The sequence below is a fragment of the Aotus nancymaae genome, unplaced genomic scaffold, assembly GCF_030222135.1.
Source record: "Aotus nancymaae isolate 86718 unplaced genomic scaffold, 86718_ANA_hifiasm-v0.15.2.pri h1tg000007l, whole genome shotgun sequence".
Taxonomy (NCBI): Eukaryota; Metazoa; Chordata; class Mammalia; order Primates; family Aotidae; genus Aotus; species Aotus nancymaae.
The window spans coordinates 28,464,910-28,492,893 of NW_026988418.1; the positions used below are offsets into that span (position 1 = coordinate 28,464,910).

General features: G+C 41.8%; 1 protein-coding gene across 6 annotated transcripts in view; it reads left to right on the forward strand.

Moving 5' to 3' along the window:
- The window catches only part of AK4 (adenylate kinase 4), an 81,924-nt gene extending 55,416 nt beyond the window's left edge, over window positions 1-26,508 (forward strand). For 5 of the 6 annotated variants that reach the window (XM_012442786.3, XM_021667722.2, XM_021667724.2 and 2 more), the window contains exons 3-5: window positions 14,964-15,136; window positions 19,132-19,250; window positions 20,459-26,508. In XM_012442786.3, the coding sequence (XP_012298209.1) occupies window positions 14,964-15,136; window positions 19,132-19,250; window positions 20,459-20,573 (407 nt within the window). In that variant the 3' untranslated portion in view covers window positions 20,574-26,508. The remainder of the gene's footprint in view (window positions 1-14,963; window positions 15,137-19,131; window positions 19,251-20,458) is intronic. The other variant, XM_012442787.2, reaches the window with a different exon arrangement.
- The last annotated feature ends 1,476 nt before the right edge of the window (window positions 26,509-27,984 follow it).

Sequence of the window (27,984 nt, forward strand, 5' to 3'; positions counted from 1 at the left end):
TGACTAAGGATCAACATATTCAACCCTTATAAAGCACAGGTGGGCAGAGCATAAAATCACCCCTCTTGGCTGGGCACGGTGACTCACACCTGTAATGCCAGCACTTTTGGAGGCTGAATTGGGTAGAACACTTGAGGTCAGGAGTTCAAGATCAGCCTGACCAATACGGTGAAACCCCATCTCTACTAAAAATACAAAAATTAGCCGGGCATGGTGGCAGGTGCCTTTTAATCCCAGCTACTTGGGAGGGCTGAGGCAGGAGAATAGTTTTAATCCGGTAGGCGGAGGTTGCAGTGAGCTGAAACTGTGCCATTGTAGTCCAACCTGAACGACAAGAGCAAAATTCTGTCTCAAAGAAAAAAAAATCACCCTTGTTCTGTTAAACCAAAACAAAACTCTTAATTGTCCTATCACCAATAAGAGAACCCAGATTTTGGAGAGATGCACACGTTGATTAGGGCTAAAGGGAGAATGAGATGTGGAAAACTACAGAGAATTTAATTTTATCTTTCTCTGTAATACGTGATCACTGTAAAACATCCAGGCCATATGGAAAAATGCAAAGGAAAGCAACAAATCACCTGAAATTCCACCAGCCAGAAACAACCAGGGCATCATACTTTTTAAAAAAGTATTTAATTTTACTCATTTTTTTTTAAGATGGACTCTCACTGTGTCACCCAGGCTGGAGTGCAGTGGCATGATGTTGGCTAACTGCAACCTTTGCCTCCTGGGTTCAAGCATTTCTCCTGCCTTAGCCCCCTGAGTAGCTGGGATTACAGGCGTGCACCACCATGACTGGTTAATTTTTTTATATTTTGGGTAGAGACGGGGTTTCACCATGTTGGCCGCCAGGCTGTTCTCGAACTCCTGACCTCAAGTGATCTGCCTGCTTTGGCCTCCCAAAGTGCTAGAAGGACAGGCATGAGCCACTGTGCTCGGCCTTCATTTTACTCAAATTTAACAATAACAAAACTAAAGTGAACCTGAAGGAATTATTACTGAGCTTCAGATAAATCCTTTTTCATCACCAAGGATATTAATTCCTATGAGGGCTCTTTAATATTATAAAAGCCACTAGGAGACTGACATATTTGTTTTGTTTTGTTTTAAATTCACATTTTAAATTTAAACAGGAGGCATTGTCTCTCTACAGTGAACCCGTGAGGGAACTTACACATCCTTTAACCTCCTCTCACCCTTCATCCCTCTCAATTTTTGTTCGCTTTTGTCGTTAAAAAATTATTACAATTTTCTCTGCAAATGTAATTCCTCAGTTTTTTTCTTACATTGAAAAATTTTTAGTGAATTCTGTGCACTGGTTCCTTTACCTACCTCTACTTCTTGTTTTATTTTGAATAATCTCTTGGTTATATCTCTGTGAATATATAAATGAATTGTTTGGTATATGAATTACATCTGAGTAAAGGTACACTGCTGTTTAACACAACTTTTTCATTCAGCACTGGGTTGACTGGATTTTGTTAGATTTTTTTTTGTCCCTCCCTCTTCTCCCCTCCCTACAGAAGAGCTCATAATTTTTCAACAATTAGCTAACTATGTTATTTTTGAGTTGTTGTTGTATCTTTCAAAACATTGCAACCATTGTTTCATTTTCTTCTGGCCTGATTCCCCCATTTTATTTGTATTTGTTAAATAGAGGCACGGTCTTGCTCTGTCACCCAGGCAGGAGTGTGATGGTGCAATCGTATTAATAGCTTGCTGCACTCTCAAACTCCCGAATCCTCCCGCCTCAGCCTCCCAAGTAACCAGGACTACAGGCACGCTGCCATGCCCAGCCAGTTTTTATTTTTTGTTTAGACAGGGTCTTGCTATGTTGCCCAGGCTGGTCTCGAACTCTTGGGCTCAAGCAGTCTTCCTGCCTCAGCTTTCCAAAGTACTTGGATTTACAGGCTTAAGCCACTATGCCCAGCCCTTTTCTGCCTTTTTCAAGGTGATTCCACCCCTCGCGCCCCCACCCCCACAGCCACCACGTATAATAGAATAACTTGATGTTGTTTTTATTTATTTATGTCCTATATAGAGTGTGTTCTCCTGATCTGCAATTCAGTTCTTTCCTTTCAGGAAAGTTTTCCTGTATTATATATGCTTTTTGTCATTTGTTCAGATTTTCTATTTTAATAATACTAGTTATATTGGATATTACATTGACTACTTTCTGCTTTAAATTTTTCTTGCTTCTGGGTTTCATTCTGCTTTCAGGCACACTTATACCTTTTATTTTGAGGGTGGTTGAGAACAAAACTTTGTTTATATTCTGTAACCGCTTGATGATTTTTCTACCTGTATGTGCCCTGCGTCCGTGCTGTGAGCCCTCGTGCTTACTGTTCCTCTACCAGCAGTGCCCTGTCTCCAGATATCCGTGTGGATTGCCGGATACAGATCCCTACGCAGATAACCCTTCCTCAGAAGGTCTTGTACCATTCTGTCTACCCACATCATTCTTCTTACATTACAGTAATGTGGCATTATGCATTTATCAGCATGTTTGGTTTTTCGTTCCTCCCCTATTCCTCCACCCCCAGTGCAGGCTGCAGAAAGCCCAGGTTATGTCCATTTTGTTCATGGCTGTATTGCCAGTACCTGTAGCAGTGTTTGGCATATAGTAAAGACTTTTATGTCCAGTTGTAGACAGGTCATGCCTGCAATCTGTAGCTGAGCCTTTAGCAGGTATACTTAGATTCTGTTACTGTTCTGGGGGTAGAAATATGGGTATATGGTGAAATCATTTACAAATTTCTTTAATCTTAATTGAAATACAGTGGGATCAATTCTCCCCTAATTTGTTTTTGGGGACTTATATTCAAAGAACAAGCAAGCACGCTGGACAGGGTGGTTCATACCTATAATCCCAGCACTTTGGGAGGCCAAAGAGGAGAATCACTTTAGCCCAGAAGTTGGACACCAGCCTGGTTAACAAAGTCAGACAGACAGACAGACAGACACACACACACACACACTCCCCAGGTGTGGTGATGTTTGCTTGGTTAACAAAGCCAGACAGATACACACACACACACAATCCTGGTGTGACGATGTTTGCTTGTAGTCCAGCTACTTGGGTGGGTGGTGGCTTATGCAAGAGGAACCCCTGACCCCAGGAGTTGGAGGTTGCAGTGAGCTATGATTGCATCACTGCCCTCCATCCTGGGTGACCGTGTCTCAAACAAAACAAACAACCAGAATATCCAAACAGAAGAGTGTTTAAGCAAGGGGTTTGCAGATGACAGCTCCTTTCTCAGTGGAATATGTATTTTCCCTTATGGGAAAAGGGCTCAGTGATTTTAGTGTAACTTATTTAAAAACAGGGGTTATAAGGTAACAGTTTCATCTGTGTCTCATTCAGGAAGAATCAGTTTGGTGATTCCAGAGGATTTCAGTGAAGCCATTTGGGAATTTCCCCAAGAATTCCTACCTGAAGGAATTTATCTTTTATTTCACAAAGCCTCTTTGAAGATGCAAACTTTTGGTTTAAAACCATTTTCTGGAGTACTTATCTTCTGTTTTACAGTGGGTCACCAAGTAGTGATTGTAGCATATCTAGGTTTTTAAAATCTTTTTCTTTCTTCTCCTCTCTCCCTCCCTCCCTCCATCTTGCTCTGTCACCCAGGCTGGAATGCAGTGGCATGATCACAGCTCACTGCAGCCTCAGTCCCTTGGGCTGAAGGAATCCTCCCACCTCAACTTTGGGGTCTTTTCCTATTAACCTACAAGCTTCCTGAGGGCAGAATCCACTTACTTCAAATCTCTTAAACTCTGAGATCTATAACTAGTGTCCCGGAGAGCTTTAATGAGCAGGAAGTTGGTTCTAGAGCTCTCAGCACAGTGGGGAGTGTGGGGCTCACAGAGTGACAGGATGGAGCGTAAACTTCAGTTGCCAACATCTGGAGCACAGCTGCTGCTGCTGCCTTTTTTTTTTCCTTCTTTCGTTTTAGATTTAGGGGGTACATGTGCAGGTTTGTTACATGGGTAAATTTTGTGTACAGATGATCCCATCACCAAGGTAGTGAGCATAGTACCCGATAGGTAGCCTTCTAACCTGCACCCCGTCCTGGTTCACGCAGCCCCTGTTGTCTCTTGTGCCCATCTTTGTGTCCATGTGTATTCAATGATGAGCTACCCCTTATAAGTGAGAACACATGGTATTTGGTTTTCTGTTCCTCTGTTCTCTTAGGCTAATGGCCTCTAGCTGCATCCATGTTGCTACAAAGGACATGATCTCATTCTTATTATGGCTGCATAGTATTCCATGGTGTGTGTGTGTGTGTGTGTGTGTGTGTGTGTGTGTGTGTGTGTGTGTCACATTTTCTTTTTCCAGTCCACCATTGATGGGCATCTTGGTTGATTCCATGTTTTTGCTATGGTGAATAGTACTGCGATGAACATACAAGTACTTGTGTCTTTTTGGTAGAACAGTTTATATACCTAATAATGGAATTGCTGGTAGTTTTAAGTTCTTTGGGAAATCTTCACACTGCTTTCCACAGTGGCTGAACTAATTTACATTCCTACTAGCAGTGTATAAATGTTCCTGTTTCTCTGCAACCTTGCTGGTATTTGTTGCTTTTGACTTTTTTTATATAATAGGACAGCTGCTGCTTCTTTTCACCATCTTTTAATAATAACTGGATGACATGGAATATGGAGGTCTTTGTGTAAACAGATAAGGAAAGTATAAGATAGGGGAGAGAAAAGGCCTTCATGAAGCAGGGTTTGGTGGTGATTAATTTGCTACTACGGCTTCCAGTTGGTGATGTGAATGATTTGAACTCCTGGGCTAGGGAACGCTGTGGAAGAATAACCAACCACCTGCTTTCAACTTTAAGCTAATCATTCAGTGATTGATAGTCATGAACAATGGCTTGCATTTGCAACTTGGTTCTTGCTTACTCAACAACTGGGAAGACATGGGCGGTCCGAAGCAACTGTGTTAGCTCCAGATCTTAATGGAGGTAGGAAGGGAGCTGATGTTGCAGTCTTTTCACAAGCTGCCAACCCCAGGCGGATGTTGAGAATTGCCCTTCCGAACTGCCCTTTCATTTCCATTAGGCGGAGGGTTTGCTTTGTTGCCTGGGAATGTGGTGGTGGACTCTGGCTCTGCACCCTTCCTGCAGAGTGAATGCACTCCAAATTAGAAAAACAGAAGGGTCCTACTTTCTATTCCCCACCACTGCCTCAGCTTGTTGCTACAGCACCTCCTGCTTGAGCTGCCCTTCCTTGGTCTCTTGGCATGGCTGGGAGGAGCAGGTGCCAAGGCCCAGGGACCAGCACTGCTGGGAACACGATACCAGTCAGGAATTTAATGGTATCTCACTGCACCTAGTAAATATTTTGGGGGAATCTAAAAAAACAACCTGTAGATGCCATAATTAGTGACATAACAAGACAGATTCTAGAAGAAATTTAAAAATATAAAATTTCAGCTTTCAATCCAGATTGGCTGTTTGAATGAAAAGAATGGAGCAGCTTTTCTAGGCTTGGTTAGGGGATAAGGGATAGGGATAGTCTGATGTGGAGGCATGATAAGAAAGCATGCAGAGGGGACGGAACAGTCCCCTCTGTGGAGCTAAAGGGAGGAAAGCAAGCAATCCACGCTTAAACATGATCTTTATTTTACGTTAGTTTTTGGCATTTCTCCTTCAACAATTAATGGAATATATTCATATTTGAAATAGGCTAATTAAGGAACCTAGAATAATGCTAGTCAGTCATTTAGAAAGCCTTTCTTGGACACTAAAGTGTTACTTTTAGTAGATGTAAAAGCATCCTGCAACTTCTAATTCTCTTCTAAATGGAAAAATTATAAATGCTGCCACCTGTTGACAAAATATGAGTATGCATTCTACTCCACTTGTTTAGTGATCCTGCCCACAAGGGATCTTACTGGCTGGATAATGACCCTCAGCTATAAATGCTTTAAAATATGCTGGTCTGACTGTATCTCATCTGACATTCTGTTCTTGGCAGCTGATTGGTGTGAGAATTACCCCTGAATTGCTTTGATTTGTTCAGCCCAACTTGAGAAATGGATGTAGATCAATTTAAAGAATGCTGAAGCTCCCATGCTACCTTACAGAATCCATCATTTAAGACACCATTTCAGATTGTATGCCTTGAAGCCTTAAAGTTAGGATCTGTAGGCTGAAAAGTATCTTTTTTTTTCTATCTTTTTTTTTGAGATAGTCTTGTTCTGTCACCCAGGCTAGAGTGCAGTGGCACGAACATGGCTCACTGCAGCCTTGACCTCCTGGACTCAAGCGATCCTCCTGCCTCAGCCTTCTGAGTAGCTGGGACTAAAGGCACACACCACTACACCTGGATAATTTTAAATTATTTTATACAGACAGGGTCTCACTTTGTTGCCCAGGCTGGTCTCAAAATCCTGGGCTCAAGTGAAATCCTCCCAAAATGCTGTGACTGTAGGTGTTAGCCATTCCTCTCAGCTGAGTATCCATATTTTAAGAGTCTTGTAGATGAGTAAATACTGTTACTCACTTTGTAGAGCCCTTGCCCTTATGTCTAACCAGAGTGAGGGAGGGAGCCCCTCTTCAGGACCTGTGACACCCAGGCCTGTGACACGCCCCAAACTTTGAAGCACCCCAAACTTGAAGGCAGCCTTAGCCTATCCCCAGGGCCTTTGTGACCACTGGCTGTGTCTAGGACACTACACTTGCCCTGAAAATGGCACTCTTTGAGGCCAGTCACTTCCAACTGTGCCTTTCATTTCTGCGATGCGTGGTGGTTAAGGGGGAGGTAAGCCGTCGTCCTGTTCTTTTTTCTTTTATCTCTGCTTTGGTTTCTTTATTATTGATTCCCCTCCTCACTGCACCCTCTGGAATCCTTTTTCCTTACAGTTTCCCCCACCCTCCTCACCACATACACATGCTATTTGCAGAATTTTCACTTTCTGTAATAAAACCTAGATTTCCCCTTAGGATGCTGTTTGCTTTTCTTTTCTGTTACCGAGGACCTTGTCCTGTGTGGAAGTCTCATGTTGGGTGATGGTGGTGGTGGTATCATTCTATCTCCTAGTGCATCTTTCATCCTTTTCTGAAAGCTCAGATCTATCTTTATCCTTCATGTCTTTCTTGTTCTCAAACTTGCTGTTTGTCTTTTCACCTCCAGTCTCACATTGCCTTCATTTTTTTTCTCAGTACTGTCCACCCCACGCCATGCAGTTTATCCGGAGTCAGCCACTATTCTGGAATTTCCATATAGTAATTTGCTTATTTCTTACAATGATTTATGAACTAGGTATTATTCCCATAGGCACAGAGAGGTTAAGTAACCAGGGTCACAAAGTAAGTGGCTTAACTGGACCTGAAACGCAGACAGCTTGCCCCTGGGTCTCTATTACTGTGAGTCAACTTTCCCTTAGTCATGTGCAGTGATGCTCATTGCAGTATGACTGGAAACAACTTGGATGTCCATCAGGAGGGAATTGGTTAAATTATGCTGTATCCAAATCATGCCGTACTCTGCAGTTATTAAAAAGAATGATTCCCAGCACTTTGGGAAGCTGAGGTGACAGGATTGCTTGAGGCCAGGAGTTCAAGACCAGCCTAGGCAACAAAGCAAGACCCTCTCTCTGCAAAAGAGAATGAAACAGTAATATGTATTATGCAGAAAAAAAATTTCAAGATATCCTAAAAGGAAAAAGCAGGGTGCAGCACATTTGTTGTGTGTATGTGGGGAGAAAATCTGGTCTGTGTGTGTAGCACTGGATCAGGCTGTTCCTGAAGCCATACAAGATTTGGATTTCTCAAGTTGTTTTGTAAGCTGCCTGTCACAGACATCAGGATCAGGCATTTCTCCCTGTCTGAGAATTTGCTTCTCACGGTCTGCAGTTTTCCGTTCAGGAGGAAGACAATATGGCGTGGTACATGGTGTGTGATTGTAGAGACAAATAGCACTTGATTTAAATCTAGGTTCATCACTTATTATGTGATCTTGGGCAAGTCACTTCACTTTTCCCAGCCTTGGTTTTTACAATTTTAAAATGGGGACAAGTCTTACCTGGCAGAATTATTGTGACTTTTGAGATAATATTTATTCATTGAACAAATATTTTTATTCGGCATCTACTATGTGCAAAGCCCTCTTGTAGGCACTAAGGATCTAGCAGTAAACAAGAACTTAAAATGTTCTGCTCTAATTTAGCTTACTTCTGGTGGGAATAGAAACACTTTAAAAATAAATCATATATGGCAAATGGTGATGAATACTCTGAAGGAAAACAAAAAGAAAATAAAGGGTGACTGGAGTGTTGGCGTGTGGTAGAGGTGCAGTTTAACAGGACTGTTGGAGAAGTCTTAACAAGGCACCACTGGAGCCAAGATTTGGAGGACCTGAGGATACACATGGGTATCTGGAGCAAAAGCTGGGGGAACATGAACTGTGTATGTCCAAGGTGGGCACATGCTTGCCTGCTTGAGAGCTGCAAGGATGCGGGTTTGGCTGACACAGAGACATGGACAGAGAATTGAGGTCAGAGGTGGCAGGGCAGGGGCCCAGGTGGGTAGGCCTTTGCAAGCCTGTACAATTTTGGCTTTTCCTCTGCATGTAATGTATCTGGCACATCAGGGATGCCCCACAAATTGTAACTGTGATGCTAAAGATGCCACTATGGTGCTCTGCTCTTTAGGTAGAAGAAAGACAGATGGGGTATAATTTTTTAGGATTTTTTTTTTTTTTTGAGGCAGAGTTTCCCTGTGTCTTCCAGGGTGGAGTGCAGTGGCGCAATCTCAGTGCACTGCAGCCTCTGCCTCCTGGGCTCAAGTGATCTTCCCACCTTAGCCTCTCAAAATGTTGAGATGAGCCACTGTGCTAGGATCCCCCCACACACACTTTTTTAGACAGGATCTTGCTGTGTCACCTAGGCTGGAGTGCAGTGGCACAATCACAGCTCACTGCAGCCTTGACCTGCTGGGCTTAAGCGATCCTCCTACCTCGGCCTCCTGAGTAGCTGGGACTACAGATGTGTACCACCACACTCACCTAGTTTTTGTACTTTTGGTAGAGATGAGGTTTCACTATGTTGCCCAGGCTGGAGGATTCTTTTTAACAATTCCTTTTTAATATGCCTGAAACAGCAGCATCATTGGATAGAAAGAGCACTTTAGTAGAAATCTAAGGACCTGATGTCATATGCATTGTGCTGTGGATCTTCACTGAATCTCAACTTACCTATTAAACTGAGGGCAATAACTTCCCTGTCCACCTCATAGGGTTAATGAGAAGAATAAGAGATAAGTGAATGTATAGAAATGCTTTGTGAACAATTTAGTAAATGTGAAGCATAAAAGCTATGTTTACTGAATTGCAGACTTGGAAGCCATGTAGTCCAGCTCCTTCCAAGGTGTAATTGTCTTGTCTTTCTGAATGCTTCTGGAAAAGGGCACTCACTACAGGAAATAGCACAACGTTGCCACTTTTCTTGATTTGGATCCTCAGTTACAGTTAGCACAGCCCGCATGTGCACTCATTCCTTGGAAGTTGTGCCATATTGCTGCCTCAAGGTACACTTGTACTATCAACAGCTTAGGAATGAGTCTTTGTGTTGAATTTATCCATCTGTAACCCAAATAAAACCTCACCATGATAAGGTACTGAACTGGATCAGGAAAGTGGATTAAGGAGCTTTACTATTAAAGCATCAGGTAGGTGATGAAAGGGGCAAACTGAAAACCATAGGGAAAGCAGCTGATGGAAGTAGTGGCTGTGCTGTGCCCAGGTTCTGTGCTCTGCTGGGGTTGAGCTCCCTTGTTGGTAGGGGGGCCCAGAATGCAGAGTTGGTGACCACCCGTGCTGACCTTTAATTGCCATAGCACCAGCGACTCCCCAAACTCTTAGAAAAACCCAGATAAGGAATTAAATGTGGGTGGATGTGGGCCTTTCCTTCCTGATGCTTTTTTTGTTTTGTTTTCAAGCGATTCTTCTGCCTCAGCCTCCTGAGTAGCTGGGATTACAGGTGCACGCCACCATGCCTGGCTAATTTTTGTATTTTTAGTAGAGATGGGGTTTTACCATGTTGGCTCCCAAACTCCTGACCTCGTGATCTGCCTGCCTCGGCCTCCCAAAGTGCTGGGATTACAGGCGTGAGCCACCGCACTTGGCCTCCTGCTGCTTTTTTTTTGAATTGGGAAATTAGCTGAGCTCCTAAGTGAGCTCTACCAAGAGCAGCAGCAACCATTTGTTAACAAGCACACTATCCATGTGCCCAGCACTTTGCTTCCTATACATTTTACAGGGATTGTCACTTTTACTCCTCAAACCGCCCTGTGCAGTAGACATTACCCTTTGTCATGGGCTGAGTTGCGTCCTCTGACCTTGAATTCCTGTGTTGAAGCCGTAACTGCCCCAGTACCTCAGATCATGACTATATTTAGAGATAAGGTCTATATAAATATTGTGACTGTATTTAGAGATGAGGTCGTTAAGGTGGGCCCCAATCCAATCTGACTGGTGTCCTTATAAGAAAAGGCAATTTGGACATATATACATAGAGTGAAGACCATGTGAAAGCAGCATGAGAGACAGCGATCTATGAATCAGCTGGAGACCTCAGAAGAACAAGGCCTGCTTATACCTTTGGACTTACAGCCTCCAGGATTGTTTAAGCCACCCAGTCTGTGGCAGCTGTAGCAAACTAATGTGCCCTTGTGTGTGTGTGTATGGTTTTTTTTTTTTGAGATGGAGTCTCTGTCGCCCAGGCTGAAGTGCAGTGGCACAATCTCGGCTCACTACCACCTCTGCCTCCCAGGTTCAAGCAGTTCTCCTGCCTCAGCCTCCCGAGTAGCTGGGATTACAGGCACCTGCCACCATGACTGGTTTATTTTTGTATTTTTAGTAGAGATGATGTTTTGCCATGTTGGCCAGGCTGGTCTTGAACTCCTGACCTCAAGCCATCCACCCCTCTTGGCCTCCCAAAGTGCTGGGATTACAGGCGCGAACCACTGTTCCCAGCCCCTTGTTTCATATCTAATGAAACTAAGGATCGGAGAATATATGAAACTTGCCAAAGTTCTCACAGTTACAGCTAGGTAGAGGTAAGCCCAGGGATTAAATCCAGATGTGTCTGATTCCAGGCAGAGTTAAATCTAGGGATTAAATCCAGGTGTGTTTGATTCCAAAGCCTGTGCCTATACCTGATGTGTTATATTGAGTTCTGAGTGTATCTACCTTAAGGCTGCTGCTCCTCACTTTTGAAATAGTGAGTGGCACCCAGATCTTTGACTTCTGTCTGGTCCATTGTTCTCACAAATATACTATGCTTTCTCCCCTGCCACCACTTACCTTAGAGGTAAGACACTGGACAAGTACATGAGCACTTCTAGAGAGGAATGGCACAAACAGGTGACTAAGTTAGGGACTTCGTAAATCTGAAAAGATTTGCATGTGTTTGGGACTTTCCTTCCCGGCTTTCTTCTGATGAAGTGAGATAGAGGCAACTTGTTCTTCAAAGTGGTTTGTTACCTGCTTGGAGGTGGAGTTAAGCCTGACAGAAAAATGGGGCGGATAAGTGTTTAGTATCATACTTGCACTGTTGCTGTCACTAAGAAGTTTGCTGGTTCGTCATGAATCAGGCATAAATATTAGAAATACCCAAGTCCCGATCTGACTCCTAGATATTCCACTCTAGGAAGTCTGGGACAGGATCTGAGCATCCATCATCATCTATTTTTCTTTTGAGTCTTCCCTGGTGATTTTGATGTGTTCTATCAAATGGAGAACGCTTCAAGTTGTGGAGTGGTTTATTTCTATAGTTGTTCCTTCTAAACCAACTTCAGGTACCTGTTGCTTGTAGTCTAAAGCCAGAATTAATTATCATCTGTGGTCATTAGCAGGTCTGAATGTGTGAGTCCAGTAGGTAGCAGGTGCTATCCAATATGTTTTTGAAATTTGTCTTGCTGAGTTCAGCTTATTTTGTACACTTTGCATTTTCCTCCTCTAGAGGGCTCCAGAGCTAAGCTGAGCAGACTGGCTTGTACCGTCATTAGACAAGGAAACTAACCAGTAAGATCTGAGCTTTTATTCGTTGGAGGAACTAATGTTACATTATCTCTTAGAGCTTCCTATTCTTTTCTAGTGCTTCCCTCCCACCCCACGCCCACCCCCAGCTCTCTACCTCTATCTGAAGGATATAAAGACTGTTTTCTTGTTAGGGTCACAGTTAGTGATGCTAGAACCCAAGGCAGGGAGTGTGGCTAAGATTTCAGGTCTTTAAAAGAGAGATCTCTAAAATTCTTTGTTTATATTTATCAGTGAGAAGGTTGAATTTACACCTTCAATATATGAATAATTATGTATAAATTATTTACCCATGCAATTTCACTAATATGATTTTTTTTTTTTGAGACATTCTTACTCTGTCGTCCGGGCTAGAGTGTAGTGATACGAGCTCAGCTCACTGCAACCTCTGCCTCCCGGTTCATGCAATTCTCGTGCCTCAGCCTCCCTAAGTGGCTGGGATTACAGGCGTGTGCCACCATGCCCAGCTAATTTTTCTATTTTTAGTAGACATGGAGTTTTGCCATGTTGGCCAGGCTGGTCTCGAACTCTTGGCCTCAAGTGATCCGCCTGCCTGGGCTTCCCAAAGTGCTGGGATTACAGGCGTGACCCATCACAGCTGCCCACTAATATGACATTCTTTTAAAAGAACGAGCGAAGCCCTTCCTTCCTCCCCCTTCCCCAAATTTCAAATTTTTTTTTTTTTCTCTAATGAAGATGATTTTGGAAGCCACTGCTTTAGAAAATGCTTTTCATTGATGTGGCAGAGGTTTGGGGGGAAAGAGTTTATAGATGATCTTGAGGTTGTCTGGGTTATAGGTACCTTTCTTTTCTTGTTTCTTTCTCTTTCTCTCTGTCTTCCCTTCCTTCCTTTCCTTCTTTCCTTTTTTTCTTTTTTCTTTTCTCTCTTCTCTTTTCTTTTCTTTCTACAGGAGCTCACTATCTCACTGCGTCACCCAGGCTAGAGTGCAGTAGTGTGACTGTAGCTCACTTCAGCCTTGATCTCCTTGGGGTCAAGTGATCCTCCCACCTCAGCTTCAGCTTCCCAAGTACCTGGGACTACAGGCATGCACCACCAGTAACAGCTAATTTTTTAATTTTTATTTTTGGTAGAGATGGGTTCTCTCTACATTGCCCAGGCTGGTCTTGACCTCCTGGCCTCAAGTGATCCCACTGCCTCGGCCTCCTAAAGTATTGAGATTACAGGCACGAGTGACTGTGTCTGGCCTTGCAGACACCTTTTTATTGCAGTTGTCCTCTTGACATTTTAGTAAAGAGTGAATTGTCCAGGGAAAGGCAGAACCTGACAGTCATTAAGAGGGGACTTTATGTGGATGGCTCACAGGCAGCAAGGAAAGCTTTGGAGGGAGCATTGGAAAGTTTGCAGTAGGTATCTGAAGAGGTAGCATGGGTGCATTTTGTCACATTCAACTCAGTGAGCACTCAGAAATCAGCTTGGCATTCATACAGACTTAGGGATTTCAATGCAGTGCTGCACATTCATGTTTGAGCCGCCAACTTCCTGCAGTAAGGAAAGGAGTTCTTTGAATTGTACATGCTACAGGGCCATGAATACCCATTTTTAAGTTGCCATCTTGATACTTCCAATTTTAAAAGGGTAGAGATGGGCTGGTATCCTTATCTGAATGGATTTAAAATTTTCTCTTCCGGATGTTGCATCTTTTATTATACTTTCAGCTCTTCATCTACCTGGTTCTTTTACCTAACTATGATATAAAGACATTTTTTCAAAAGTGACATTAGGTCCAGCAAGATTTTTGCCAGAGCAGATAAACTGGAGTGATTTATTTAGGAAAAAGTTACCACGATGCAGTCCCACCAGAGGCAAACCTGGAGTTACATTTAGACAGGCCAATCTCTGAAGAAAAGTGTAATTTGGGGTCATGTGACCTAACTCCTGAGGTCACCCATGATGCCAAATTTTAATTTTGTTATTTCCACATTTAGAAAAGTAGGAAGAATAAATTTTGCAGTATCCCAGTAGATTTTAAAACACTAGTTCCTTTTAAAATCTTTGAACAGACTTCAAACAACTTACTTTTTTCCAGCTTTATTGTGGTGTACTTGATAAGTATATATATTTAAGGTGTACAGCGTGATGTTTTGATATATATAGTGTGAAATGATTACCACAGTCAAGTTTAATACTTAACCACATATCCTTAACCTCACAATAGATATGATTTCTTGTGTGTGTGGCGAGAATCCTTAAAATCAACTCTCAGCACATTTCAAGTATGCAATACAGTATTTACGATTGTTACCATGCTGTTAATCAGATTGCCTGCCTTGGTTAAAGTGCAGAAGGTCTGGATGGAAGATCATAGTTTAACTGATTTATATTCTAAAATAAATAAATATAGTTATTTTTGCTAACCTAAGAACCTACTCATAAACAGTTAGCATTAAAAGGATGTAAGATACAATGTTTTCCCTTCACTTCTTTAACAGAAGTGGAAATGGAGGTGATGTAACTTGCTTGAGGTCACACAGGTAGTTAAGAGCAGAGAAAGGACTAGAGTCAGGACTGGTTTAGTGATTTTTAGTTTAGTGCATTTTAAATCTTTATCAGGTGATTCCTTAATCTTTGCATCTTCCAAATGCAGAAGCTAGGTTATAGAATAGCATATTTTATTTTAATATTACATTTATAGAGGTAGATATTCTTGGTTAAAGCTCTTTTTTAAAAATAATTTCAACTTTTACATTCAGAGGATACACGTGCAGGTTTGTGACATGGGTTTATTATGTGGTGCTAAGGTTTGGGATGCAAATGATCCCATCACCCAGATACTGTAAAGCTCCTTTTAGAATGGTACATGCAGATTTAATTCTGTCACTGAGAGTGTTTCAAGAACTAATTGGAATTGGGAAATATCTTGCATTTGACTTGTTTTGTTTTTGGCATTTAGGTTTTCCTAGGACATTAGGACAAGCGGAAGCCCTGGACAAAATCTGTGAAGTGGATCTAGTGATCAGTTTGAACATTCCATTTGAAACACTTAAAGATCGTCTCAGCCGTCGTTGGATTCACCCTCCTAGTGGAAGGGTATATAACCTGGATTTCAATCCACCTCATGTACATGTAAGAATATACAAAGTGCTTTCACAACCTGACAAGAAAAAGACAAGCAATTTCCATTGAAAAATGGAGAAAAGGATATGAGTAGACCATTCAAAAAAGAACAAATTGCATAATCAAAAAACATTTTTAAAATGTTCAAATTGAGTATTTCAAAAAGAATTATTGTTCTTTCTGATAAAGACAGATTGAGCTGTCTTTATCATACTGAACCCCAGTTTTGGGTACTAGATAGTATTGCTTGTTATCATCCAAACGTGGAATACATGGCATTGTGTCTTACTAGGTTAATCTTTATGGAAATACTACACTTGAATATACAGAAAATTACTTCAAGGGGCTAAGAATGGCTTCCCAACTCCTGGGTGCCATTGTGTCAGTAAAGTCCCAATGAGACTTTCTCACTTGAGTAAAGCACTCGTTTTGAAGTCTTCTTTTAAAAATGTAAAAGCTAATCAGGCCTCTTGGCCTGGTAAGTCAAGGCTGTAGTGAGCTGTGATTGTGCCACCGCACTTCAGCCTGGATGACAGAGTAAGACCTAGTCTCCTGCCCCCCTCCAAAAAACATTGACATTCTGTAATTCTTTTATTAGATCCCTTCCTGATATCTATCTGGAGAAGCTATGATAGGGGAAAAAGTGGATGGGAGGAAAAAAAGTTCTGACAATACAGATGGGAACACTGAAATCCAGCACAGATGCTTTAGATTTTGGCTTTGTCCAGATCTGCTGATTGAGAGATTCTCATAAAATTTGAAAAGCCTTACAACTGAATTGCTTTTCACAGCCTCAGTTTCCCTAAAAGAACATCTTCAATTACCATGCTGCTTTTGAAGACCGTAGTGAAAGTGCTAATCTAGACCAACACTACCAGCCATGGTGAAGCAGCTATGTCGCCTGGGGTATATACCCTGGGATTTGTCATCTCTCGCCAGGAACATTTAGGACACGGACACACATGAGAAGTTTAGGAGTGGAGGTTTAATAGGCAGAAGAGAAGGGAAAGAGAAACAGCTCTCTCTATAAAGATAGAAGGGAGTCCAAGTGGAAAAGAGCAGCTGGTGTGGATGCTCCGGATTTTATAGTCCATGGTGAGGAGGTCTGATTTCCATAGGGCTCACAGATTGGCTGGATCAGGCATGATGTTTGCATAACGCTGGGGAGTAGGGAGCAGGGGGGAAGGCTGGTCGCCCCACCCTAATCTTATTATGCAAATGGGATCTCCTTGGCCTGCCCCATCTTGTCTGCTTCTTGCTGTACACATGGCTGACAAAGAGAAGGGAAGATGGAGCCGCCATCTTGAACATGTCCGCGGAAGCGCCCAGCTTGCTTGTCTGTGTAGCTGGACTTTACAGGCTGCTCTTTGTTCGAAAATGATTTGGGCTGCTTTTCATTAAAGAGAAAAGCCTTACTGAGGACTCCCATCCCCTTATTATCTGCCTACGTGATTTCTTCTGAACTCCTATATCTATCCGTGGTGGCCGGGTTCCCTGGGAAGGGGTGATGCTGTGGCTCTACCATCCTTCTGCTTTCTGGAAACGGTTGTATTTGCTGATGCTCTGAAATTCTGGGAACGACTTTCTGAGCCTTGTGGCTGTAAGTATAATAAAAAAGACGGCAGCAGAGGTAATACACAGCCTTCTCCCATCCCCATCTCTCGTCATGTAGGGTTAACAACCATGGAATGCACATGTGATAATTACCTGGCTCACTCATAAATCATAACAATAAGTCGTATACCCAAGGCTCTGAGCTGTTAATGGGATTTTAGTGTGTTTCAAATTTATAGCCAGTTTCTGATTATCCAATTGAGTTGCCTGCATCTCTCAGTTCTGGCCTACCTTTTGTCAGATTTATTTCTTGTAACTATCTCCCCTGGTGAGTAATAATCATAGATGTGAGAGGCAAAATTCAAAACGTGTCCATTTTGTAATTTCTAAGGAGGTATACTAGTTCCTGGGGAGATTAAAACACATTTAAAATCAAGGTTTTTTTTTTTTTTAAATATAGATTTTCAGTTCTTAGAATGTTTGTCCCTGATTGTCACGGGTATTTGAGTCATTCCTCTTTTAATACACCTTTAAATATGTCATTAAAAAATATTTTCATGCCTTCTATTTCCTCTTAATTTCAATGGTTAAGAGTTTCAACTAAAATAAATGTTATTTAATTTAATTTTTTTTTTTTTTGAGATGGAGTTTCACTCTTGTTGCTCAACATGGAATGCAGTGGTGCAATATTGGCTCACTGCAACCTCTGCCTCTCGGGTTCAAGTGATTATCTTGCCTCAGCCTCCCGAGTAGCTGGGATCACAGGCACCTGCCACCATGCCCAGCTAGTTTTTGTATTTTTAGTAGAGTTGGGGTTTCACCATGTTGGCCAGGCTGATCTTGAACTCCTGACCTCAGGTGATCCACCTGCCTCGCCCTCCCAAAGTGCTGGGATTACAGGCTGCACCCAGCTAAAAAGTTTTTTGAGACAGAGTCTCGCTCTGTCACCCAGGGTAGAGTGCAGTGACATGATCTCGGCTCACTGCAGCCTCCACCTCCTGGGTTCAAGTAATTCTCCTGCCTCACCCTCCTGAGTAGCTGAGAATACTTGCAACCGTCACCACACCCTGCTAATTTTTGTATTTTTAGTAGAAACGGGGTTTTGTCATGTTGGCCAGGCTGGTCTCGAACTCCTGACGTCGAGTGATCCACCCACCTTGGCCTCCCAAAGTGCTGAGATTATAGACGTGAGCCACTGCACCCCACCCGGATGATAAATGTTATTGCATATGATGAGAGTTGGGGGGGAGATTCTTATTTAACCCTATGTATTATGTCAGCTATAACTCTATTATAATGTCCTTCATGAGATTTTTGGGGGTGAATAGAAAGCCAGCAAAATAATTAGACAAATACATTGCAGAAAATCATATACATTTTCAAATCAAATACATAAAACCAGCCAGGTAAGGTGGCTTATGCCTGTAATTCCAGCACTTTGGGAGGCCAAGGTGGGTGGATCACCTCAGGTCAGGAGTTTGAGACCAGCCTGACCAACATGGTGAAACCCCGTCTCTACTAAAAATACAAAAATTAGCTGGGCGTGATGGTGGGTGCCTGTAACCCCACCTACTCGGGAGGCTGAGGCAGGAGAATTACTTGAATCTGGGAGGTGGACGTTGCAGTGAGCCGAGATTGTGCCATTGTACTCCAGCCTGGGCAACAGAGTGAGAATCTGTCTCAAAAAAAAACAAAAACAAAAAAAACTATATTAGTCAGAACTATCAGTTAAGGCATATTTTTTGTTTGTTTTACATTCAGAAAGAGGCAATACATAAGAAAAGCTAAAATAAAGGATTTAACAAATCAACACCAGCTTCTCTTTTGAGTAATATACTTTAGGTGAGGACACAGTCACGTCAGTTTTTTTCCTTCTGTATGTTCCTACAGTGTATGTTATTATTTGATCTAGTAAAATAACCTGAGTAAGAAATTTCACAGATGCTCCAGGATACAACTGGAAAGCTGTCAGAGATGGTACTGTGAACTGTATTCTCCTAGATGAGTATTTTTCCCAAGTAAGCCAAGTTGGGTTTTTTTTTAAGATTTTGTTTTCCACATTAATAACTCAGGCTTTATTTTAGAAGGCAAGGTAGTTTTAGGGATAGTTAAGAGAACCAAGATGATATTGTCTAAAGGTTTGTTGTTGGGGGATGTTGCATAGAATTTTAGAGTGAATTGAAAGTACCATTTATCAACCACACTGGAACATGTTTAAAAAGATCTGAACTGTTAATAAAGATTTAATGTCAGCTCCCAGGAAATAAGGTTAGCATACTGTCAAGTGTGCTATTTCTTTTTCTACTACTCTTACAATTACCACTCTCACCAAGGCCTAATTTATCATGTGGTAGGAGTCAAAGATGAATACATGGTTTTGCACAGAAAAGTTTTTACCTATGAAAGGCCCAACTGTTGTCTATATTAATTGGTTTCTTTGGTATTTGTAGGGTATTGATGATGTCACTGGTGAACCATTAGTCCAGCAGGAGGATGATAAACCTGAAGCAGTTGCTGCCAGGCTAAGACAGTACAAAGATGTGGCAAAGCCAGTCATTGAATTATACAAGTGAGTGTGCTTCAATATTTCATGACAAAGGGCAGACTGGAAAGGCGTGGAGCCTGCTAGGAAGAACACTGGGCTGAGGCAGAGCAGTGTTTCTTTAAGACAGATAAACACTAAGGACCCAAAACCTTCCCAGAAGTCAGATGAAATGCTGGAGTTACACATGAAAGATAAGGTTCAGACTTTTATCCTGAAACTGTTAGAACATAAGATCCCGAATCTGATCATTTCTGTCTATTCTGGATGTAAAACAACATTGAGATTTATTTTCATTTTCTTAAAATTTTATGTGGCTGAGATAGTGGTCCCACATATGTTGACACTCCCACATATAAAAATATCTGGTTTGGATAGAAGATTAGAAGAGACTGCTGGTGTGTCCCTTCTTGAAGTGTCTATAGGGAGTTTAACAAAGAAAGGCTAAAACTGTAAACCAGAGATTAAAAGTTCAAATGGCTGCAGGGGCTAGGCAGGTATTAGAAATGAGTCTCAAACGTGGTGGGGGTTGTGTCAAACTAGACAGTTGAGTGACAGCTGAACTGGACAGGTCTTGGGCTGCTCCAGCCAGTTATCACCCCAGGGGCACACAGGCCAGTGATTCTCGTTTTTCAGGAATAGCAGAAATCTGGCTCTCTGTGCATGTGTAAGGGAGGAATCTCAGTTTTCATATTGGTAACATATTAAAATTTTTTAAATAACATGCAAGTCAAACAAAACTGTGCGCTGAGTGCATTCAAAACAGCAGTTTAGACTCTTCGCTACAATCACTTTCTGGCCTTATCCCCAGCAAATTTAGCAAACCTTGATATCAGAGTTTTATGATTATATTATTATGATACATCAATCATGTGTTCCGTGATTGACTTAAGTAATAAGGGTTTTAGTATTCCAAAGCTTTTCAGTGGTTTGCTTTTGAAGATTAAATATTGAGGCACATTTGGGATGGCCCCTATAATGCTATTCTTTGATATGTTTTGAAGGGGAGAAAAAGGTGGCATCATGACAAGCATACCAGAATGGCAAAAGCTATGACCTTATTTAGGTATGCCCAGTGGGGGTGTTGATATGTGTGAAAGGGGCTGTTTTAGCACTTAGTGTGATATATGACAGACTCATGAGATTATGCTTGTTTTATATCTAGGATCTTCTTCTGCACTAATATGTGAAAAAGAAATCTAAAATGCCTCTGTATGTTGGACTTTGTTTTTCAGGAGCCGAGGAGTGCTCCACCAATTTTCTGGGACGGAGACAAACAAAATCTGGCCCTATGTTTACACACTTTTCTCGAACAAGATCACACCTATTCAGTCCAAAGAAGCATATTGACCCTGCCCAGTGGAAGAACCAGGAAGATGTGGTCATTCATTCGTGTGTGTAGTATTGGTGCTGTGTCCAAATTAGAAGCTAGCTGAGGTAGCTTGCAGCATCTTTTCTAGTTGCAGTGGTAAACTGATAGGAAAACAGTCGAGTAGAAAGTGTTCACGAAGAGGCCCCCTTTTGCCTTTCAAAAAGAAGGTCACCTACACATGTTTAAGGTGTCTCTGCACATGTCTCAAGCCCTTCACAAGAAATCAAGTACAGTGTGGATTTCAAACGGGGTGTAACTTCAGCTCCAGCTGATTATTGACAGCTGTGTTGTTGCTGTAGTATCCTTTTTTACACATGTTGGTGATGGTCTCTCGTTCTCCCCAACCCCTCAAAGGCTGTTGAACCACAGCACCAAGAAGCCTGAGGATGAACACGAAGGGCTCTAGCCCAGGCTTTGTCCTAGGCCATGTGGTGTGTGCCCTCCTGGTGACAGTGAAATTGAAGCTACTTACTCACAGTGGTTGTTTCTCTGGTGTTGAGTGACTGCGTCCACAGTTCATTTTTTTCCAGTAGGAATAACTTTTTCCTGCATCCATACTCCATAGAGGCTCTCCTTTTCAGACATCCTGAGATGAAAGAATTTAGCTTCTGTTTTTTTGACTTTTTTTTTAACATCTGTTTTCACTCTTAGGCTATTAAACAAAACAGATTGTTACTGCTTTTTTCCCTCTCAAATTCTTCTAAGAACTGAGAGCGATGGGACTGTATTGAATCTCTATACACCGGGAACTGAGCTATGAAGAGGATCTTATTAAACTGCTGGTCTGACTCTCATGGATTAACACTGTTCCTTTCTTTTATTGTGGAAAAAAAAACCCCTAAAAGTCTTGGGAACCCCCTAAAGTCTTTTGGGAATCTACAAAAAGCATGGGAAATATAAGTATTTAGCTACATAAATGTTATAAGGTCATATCTTATGTATAGAAGTAAAAAGATCATTTGGAATTACTGGACTAATTGAATAGTTAAGGTTTCTATTCAGGACAATAAAATGTATTTTGAAAGTGCTGCTAACTCTTGATGCTGACAGTGTTTCACTCCTGTGAGTGACCCAAACATGCTATAAATAGGTGGTGAAAGGAGTGGAGCCTGTGGGGTTGAGCAGAATGTTGCACTGGCTGCCCCTGGACTGAGTATAACAGCTTTACAATTAGAGGAAAACAAAATCTTTTTTTTTTCTGTTCCAAAGATTCATCCTATGGGGTGGCCATAAAGTCTAGAATTAAATGCTAATATTTTGTCATTCATTATAACATAATATCAATAAACCATTTGTTAAAGGATTTGCCTTGTTTCCAGACTTGGTGGCCACCTTGAATAATTTTTGCTGTCCTCTGGGAAGGATGATGAAACTTACTCCCGCTGCCTTAAAAATATGTATCCCTTCTTCATGCATCATGACTGTCCCCAGCGAGTGTCCTTTACTATTCCTGGGAGTGACTTCTGTCTAACTTTTCATACTGGTGAGAAGAAAAGAAGCCTATTTTAGCACTTCGGTGGTGTTGAAACACATTACTTACTTTCTGAAGATGCTCCAGTGAATCCTCTGTCAATTCACTGCCATATGTAATCTGTATGATAATCCATCTTCCTTCTAGGTACTGCCCAAACTCTTGCCAGCTCCTCTTCCATTGTCCCTTCATGTGAATATTTTTTGGCTACCTTAGTGGAAATACAGACCAGTCTCCTCCCTATCCTCTCAAACATAATGACATTGTTTACTTTTTAGGTTTATGTAGTAAAGATGCCCAGTCAGGTCTATGAATCGTCAGTGCGTTATATTGACTCTGAGCACTTTAGAATTTAGAGTTGCAATTGTATGCCAGTTTGTGGAGATGGGGTGCATATCGGATATGGAGATAAAAGCTCAGGTTTGCTGGGGAACCAGGTATAGAGAAAAATAAGTTTGACATGAGGAAAACTGCATGATTTAGAGTAGTTCTGCCGTAGAGAAAATTTCCACAAACTGGGAACTGCAGAAAGTTACTCTATAGAATAATCAAAAGAGGAAAGTCTGTGCTTTTTTGGAAACAGGAAAGTCTTCAAACTTCTTTCTTCACTTCCCATGTTTAGGTGACCCTCCAGTGTGATCATTGCCTTTGGAGTTTGGGAGAGGTATGGGAATTGGCTGATCCCTGTTTCCACACTTTACTCCACCCATCCTTCCCTCCCTCTTCTCCTCCAGTTAAATGGACAATTCTAGCCAACACTGAGTCACTCAGTAAGTCTCAACAGTGGGTGTGTTTGCTGAGATTGTCCAGCAGTTCAGCAGTTTGATCTCACCTCCCTCGCCAGGCAAGACCAAAAAAAGACAAATATCTTTCCCATGATCTTTGAAACATAATGCTTATTTCATGGTCAATGGCCTTTAAAAAAATCTATTTCTGGTTTTCTTCAACAAACTCACTGGTTTTCCCTCACATGATTTTGTAAAACTTAAGGTTATCTTGAAAACGTTTTGCCAAAAGTAAAATAAAGGGATATCTTTCCTTGTTTTTTTTTTCTACTGCCACACATGACCGTTCCTTCACCATTAAGCAAAGTGAGTGGTTGAAATGGTTTCTGAGGTGCCAACCTGACTTCGCATTCTGTCATTTTACTCAGCTCTTAATTCAGTTTGCTTCCATTATCCTAATAGGCTTCTTACTTAGAACTTGGAAATGCTGCTGTGTTTAATACCCTCCAACACTAACTCAGACTTAAGATAGGTACTGTTTATTGAACACCTACTGAGTAAAATGTGCGGTTTTAGGACCTTTATAAACATCTCATTTAATATTTCCAGCATCCTATGAAACAGCCATGATTTCATGTTGATAAACAAGACAGGGGCCCCAGGGATGTGAAGCATCTTGCCCAGGCTTCTGCAGCTGATGACCAGTGTAGCCAGGAATCCAGCCCAGGTTTTCCTGACTCTGAAGACTGAACTTGTTCCTGGATGCTATTAATAGCTACTTGTGTCCAAGCAACCAAGGGCCTTGAGTCTGCTTGGTTCTGCTTGTGGCCTCACATCAAGAATAACAGAGCTAGTCTAGGTATGGTGGAGCTACTCCATGCCTGTGGTCCCAGTGCTTTGGGAGGCCATGATGGGAAGATTGTCAGAGTTCAAGACCAGCCTGGGCAATATCACAAGACTCCATCTCTACAGAAAAGTTAAAAATTAGCCAGGCCTGGTGGTGTACACTTGTGGTCCTAGTTACTCAGGAGACTGAGGCAGGAGGATTGCTTGATCCTAGGAGTTCGAGGCTGCAGTGAGCTATGATTGCACCTCTGCACCCCAGCCTAGGCGACACAGTGAGACCCTGTCTCTTTAAAAAAAAAAAGCAGAGCTCAAGCTCACCAAAGTGATGTTCACCTTTTTGTGATGTTCCTTTTTTTCTTCTTATTCTTTTGCTTAAGCAAAGAAAGCTGCTAGAGGGGAGTCTTAGTCTTCCTGCATAAGACCTCCTTTATGAATAGAATAAAAGGCTGTCAGAGTAGGCTGGGCTTGGGTCCAGGAAGCAAGCTCATGTTCCTTAACTACACTTTGGATGTCCACTGGGTCATGCCCCTGAAGTGGCCTTTACCCTTGAGCCATCCCCAGCCATGGTGCTCACACATAGGCTTTTGAGCTCCTTGGAGCTATCCAGAACCCTGCTCACTTTTCTTTCCTGAGATCAGAACAAATCACCCCCTTACTCCCACTCCAAACAAGGTCTTGATGATAAATGAATCCTCAAAGTGCTGGTAGGTAAACAAACGATGATGGAGCATTGAACACAGGTTAACTCCTGACTTTGGTGCGATTGTCTCTCAATTCCATTACACATTAACATGACTCTGAATGCCAAATCCAAATCTTTGCCCATCATCTGCTTGTCGTGCAACAGTTGAGACAGTAACCAGGGGAGATTCACTTCCTGTTTTGTCCTTCCACAGGGATTACTCCCCTGCTGCCCTCCAGCAGCCAAGCTCAGATGAACTCTGTTGTTACCCTAGGTGTGCCGGTCTCTGGTAGGGAAGGAGAAAGGTAAGAATAGCCATTAATGAAGAAGATTCTTGGAGAGAGGTGCTGCTGTGGTTTTTTCTGCTACTTAAGATGTTGAGGCAGGATGACTTAGAAAGATGCCTGCACAAACCCATAAATAGTGCTTTTATAAAATTTAGTTCACCAGTACCCGAGTTCAGCATTTGACATTAGCTTTTTGTCTAAGGAGTTTAAGCCTGCTGGAGGTCTTTGCTCAAATAACAAATACCTCCTACTTCCAAATGTGTTCAGGTAGAGACAGTAGGTACTGTTTGTTTACTCCATGTTAGGTACATTACATGCATTGGCTAATCAAATCCTTATCAGTTACCTATGTAATAATCTCAATTGCCTCCTAGTTTTATAAGTGGAAAGAATCCTGTTTATTTAAACGTGTTTTCATGTACCTATAGGGATTAGGAAATTCAAAGAGCCTTGTTTATACCTTTCCCTAGTTTGAGCTCCCTGTTCTCATTAACAGATAAAACAACATATTTACTTCAGTCTGGAATCTTTTATTTTTGGTGCTTCAGTGCAGAGACAGCAAACAGGCACTTAGTCACACTGGTAGTTGCCCACTGTATCTACAGAGGGCATGTCTCATCTGTGTTCTGCTGGGTTATAGGATTTCACCTGAGAATTCTGTTGATTACCTTTCACTTAGTTCCTTTACTTTCTGCGGTTGATTTTGCTAGAGAGGCAGTTCATAAGGTGAGGTCCTGTTCATAGTATGACTTGCTTTCTCACTGTCCCCTTCCATTTTTAGTAACTCTGGTCTATTTGATGTCTTTAACAAAAGAACCTGGTAATGGAGACTTTTAATATGGTAATGTAGTCTGGTAATAAGTTATTCCTTTCCACATGTAAGTGACCCAGTCTGGTTTCCAGATGAGAAGTGTGGAAGCCTCAGATGTTGAGAAGCTGTATTTCAACTATGAAAAAAATCTGCTTCCTGAATCTGTTGAAATATAATTGTTCATACTTGCCATCCCTTATCTTTCTCGTTAACAATTTGCACAGTTCTTGCCAGAATAAATGCCATTATCTGTATTCTTCAGGGAATTCCCCAATTTGGTTAGTGAAGTGTGTGTGTGTGTGTGTGTGTGTGTGTGTGTGTGTGTGACTCAGTAAAACACTTCTAAAGGGTGAAAGCTCTTGTATGGCATAGATATGAATTCCTTCCTCTGGAAATAATTAGGTTATTCCCGGAAACGCAGTGTCATTCTTTAAATAAAAGCTTTCCTGTTTAAAGCTTTTCAAAGGCGCAGACCACCTTGAAGATTCCCCCTAGGGTTGATATGTGTCTAATTCATTTTATAAAATTATCCTTGTCTTCATTTTAAAGCTTTGGCTGTATAGTCAGAAATGTCCTAAATAACAAACTATTTTGTATTTAATTTAGAGAAGAGTAAAGGGAAGAAAAATGAAAACTCCATCTTTATATAAGCTCCAAGGATATTAGGGCTTAGAGGGCTTTTCTAGTTTTATGAGAATTTGTACTACTGATTTTTATATATTCTTGTTTTTGAGATGAACAGATCTCTGGGGAAATTGTTGAGTTACAATGGCATTTCACTGTGATCCCTCTCAAACTCAGATCAGTTCTGTAACCCAATGACGACCTGTCTCTTTGGTTTACTGTCCTGTGAAATGTCCGCTCAAGTTTCCCAGAAGTCGTGTGTTTACGATGAGTCAGAGTGCTTTTCCTTGGTGGGACAGTTGTTGGCCCTCTTAATTTTGGTGTATGTGCTTCAAAGTATCTAAACCTCCAGTCTGATCTGTATATGCTATCCTAACTGTTAATTGTATTATTGATTATTTTGATTACCTTGCTTGAAGGTTCATACTTCTCAATTTGATAGAAATAAAGTTTTTTTCTGCTTATAACTAGTGAATTCATTTAATGTTTGTATAGCTTTTTATACTTTGATTTCATTTCACAAATACTTTCATTTATGCCTTCTGCAACCACTACATTACCAACAGTGTCTCCAATTTGCAGATAAGAAAAATAACTGGATGTTACCTGGATAAGGTGACAATTGATGGCAAAGCAAGAACCTGAACCAAGAATTATCATCCCCACTCCTGTTTTCTGTTCTGCTACACCATATTGCCTTATTTGTATACCCTTACATTCTTTATTTGTCCAGCACTTTATTGTTTATAATTTTAATGTACATTCTTTGTTTTTTTTCCCCCAACCACTAGACAACCAGGGATCTATTTCTTTTTTTCTTGAAACAGTTAGATGACGTGAGCAGATTCTCTCCCTGTTTTACACATTAGGAAAGTAGATCAGATTATATGACTCTAAGGTTGTAGCATCTGGGATTACTCAGCAGAAGCAGAAACTGTAGCAGGTTTGTCACATGGGAGCTAGGATCACCAAGAAAGTAGAGCTGCTGCAGGAGAAGCCCCTGGGATGTGAGGGATGGGGAAAAATACCCTGACTTTTCTCAGCCTCACACTCTTCTGTCTCTGGGGCGGCTTCCCTTAGCTGAATCCATGCAGAAGCCAGCTGACATAGGAGCCTGAGAAATATGTTCTAAAGGCTTGTCTATGCTACTGAAAAGGCAGAGGAAAGGGTAACTGAATAGGATGGCAGTGTGGTAGGTTGTATTAAATTTAATGACGTTCAGTCCCCCTCTTTTTTTTTTTTTTTTTTTTTGAGACAGAGTCTCACTGTTGCCCAGGCTGAAGTGCAGTGGCATGATCTTGGCTCATTGTAACCTCCACCTCCTGGGTTCAAGCAGTTCTCCTGCCTCTGCCTCCTAACTAGCTGGGGTTACAGGTGACCACCACCATGCCCGGCTAGTTTTTGTATTTTTAATAGATGGGGTTTTGCTATGTTGGCCAGGCTGGTCTTGAGCTCCTGACCTGGGGTAATCCCCCTGCCTCGGCCTCCCAAAGTATTGGGATTGCAGACGTGAGCCATTGCACCTGCCTCCCCCTGCCCACTTGGTTTTTTTTTTTTTTTTTTTTTTTTGAGACAGAGTTTTGCTTTGTCACCCAGGCTGGAGTGCAGTGATGCGATCATGGCTCACTGTGCAGCCTCAGCCTCCTGGGTTCATGTGATCTTGGGCCTCAGCCTTCTTAGTAGCTGAGACTATAGGTGCATGCTACAAGGGACTAATTTTTTTTCTTATTTTTTTGTAGAGACAGGGTCTCACTGTGTTGCCCAGGCTGGTCTCAAACTCCTAGACTCAAGCAGTCCTTCCACCTTAACCTCCCAAAGTGCTGGGATTACAGAAGTAAGCCATTGTGCCTAGCCACTTTTCCTTCTTTTGGGAGGATATTACACCTTGGTCCCATTGGCTTCATGCTTAGACATAGGGTTTGCTTTGACCAATGAAATGTGGG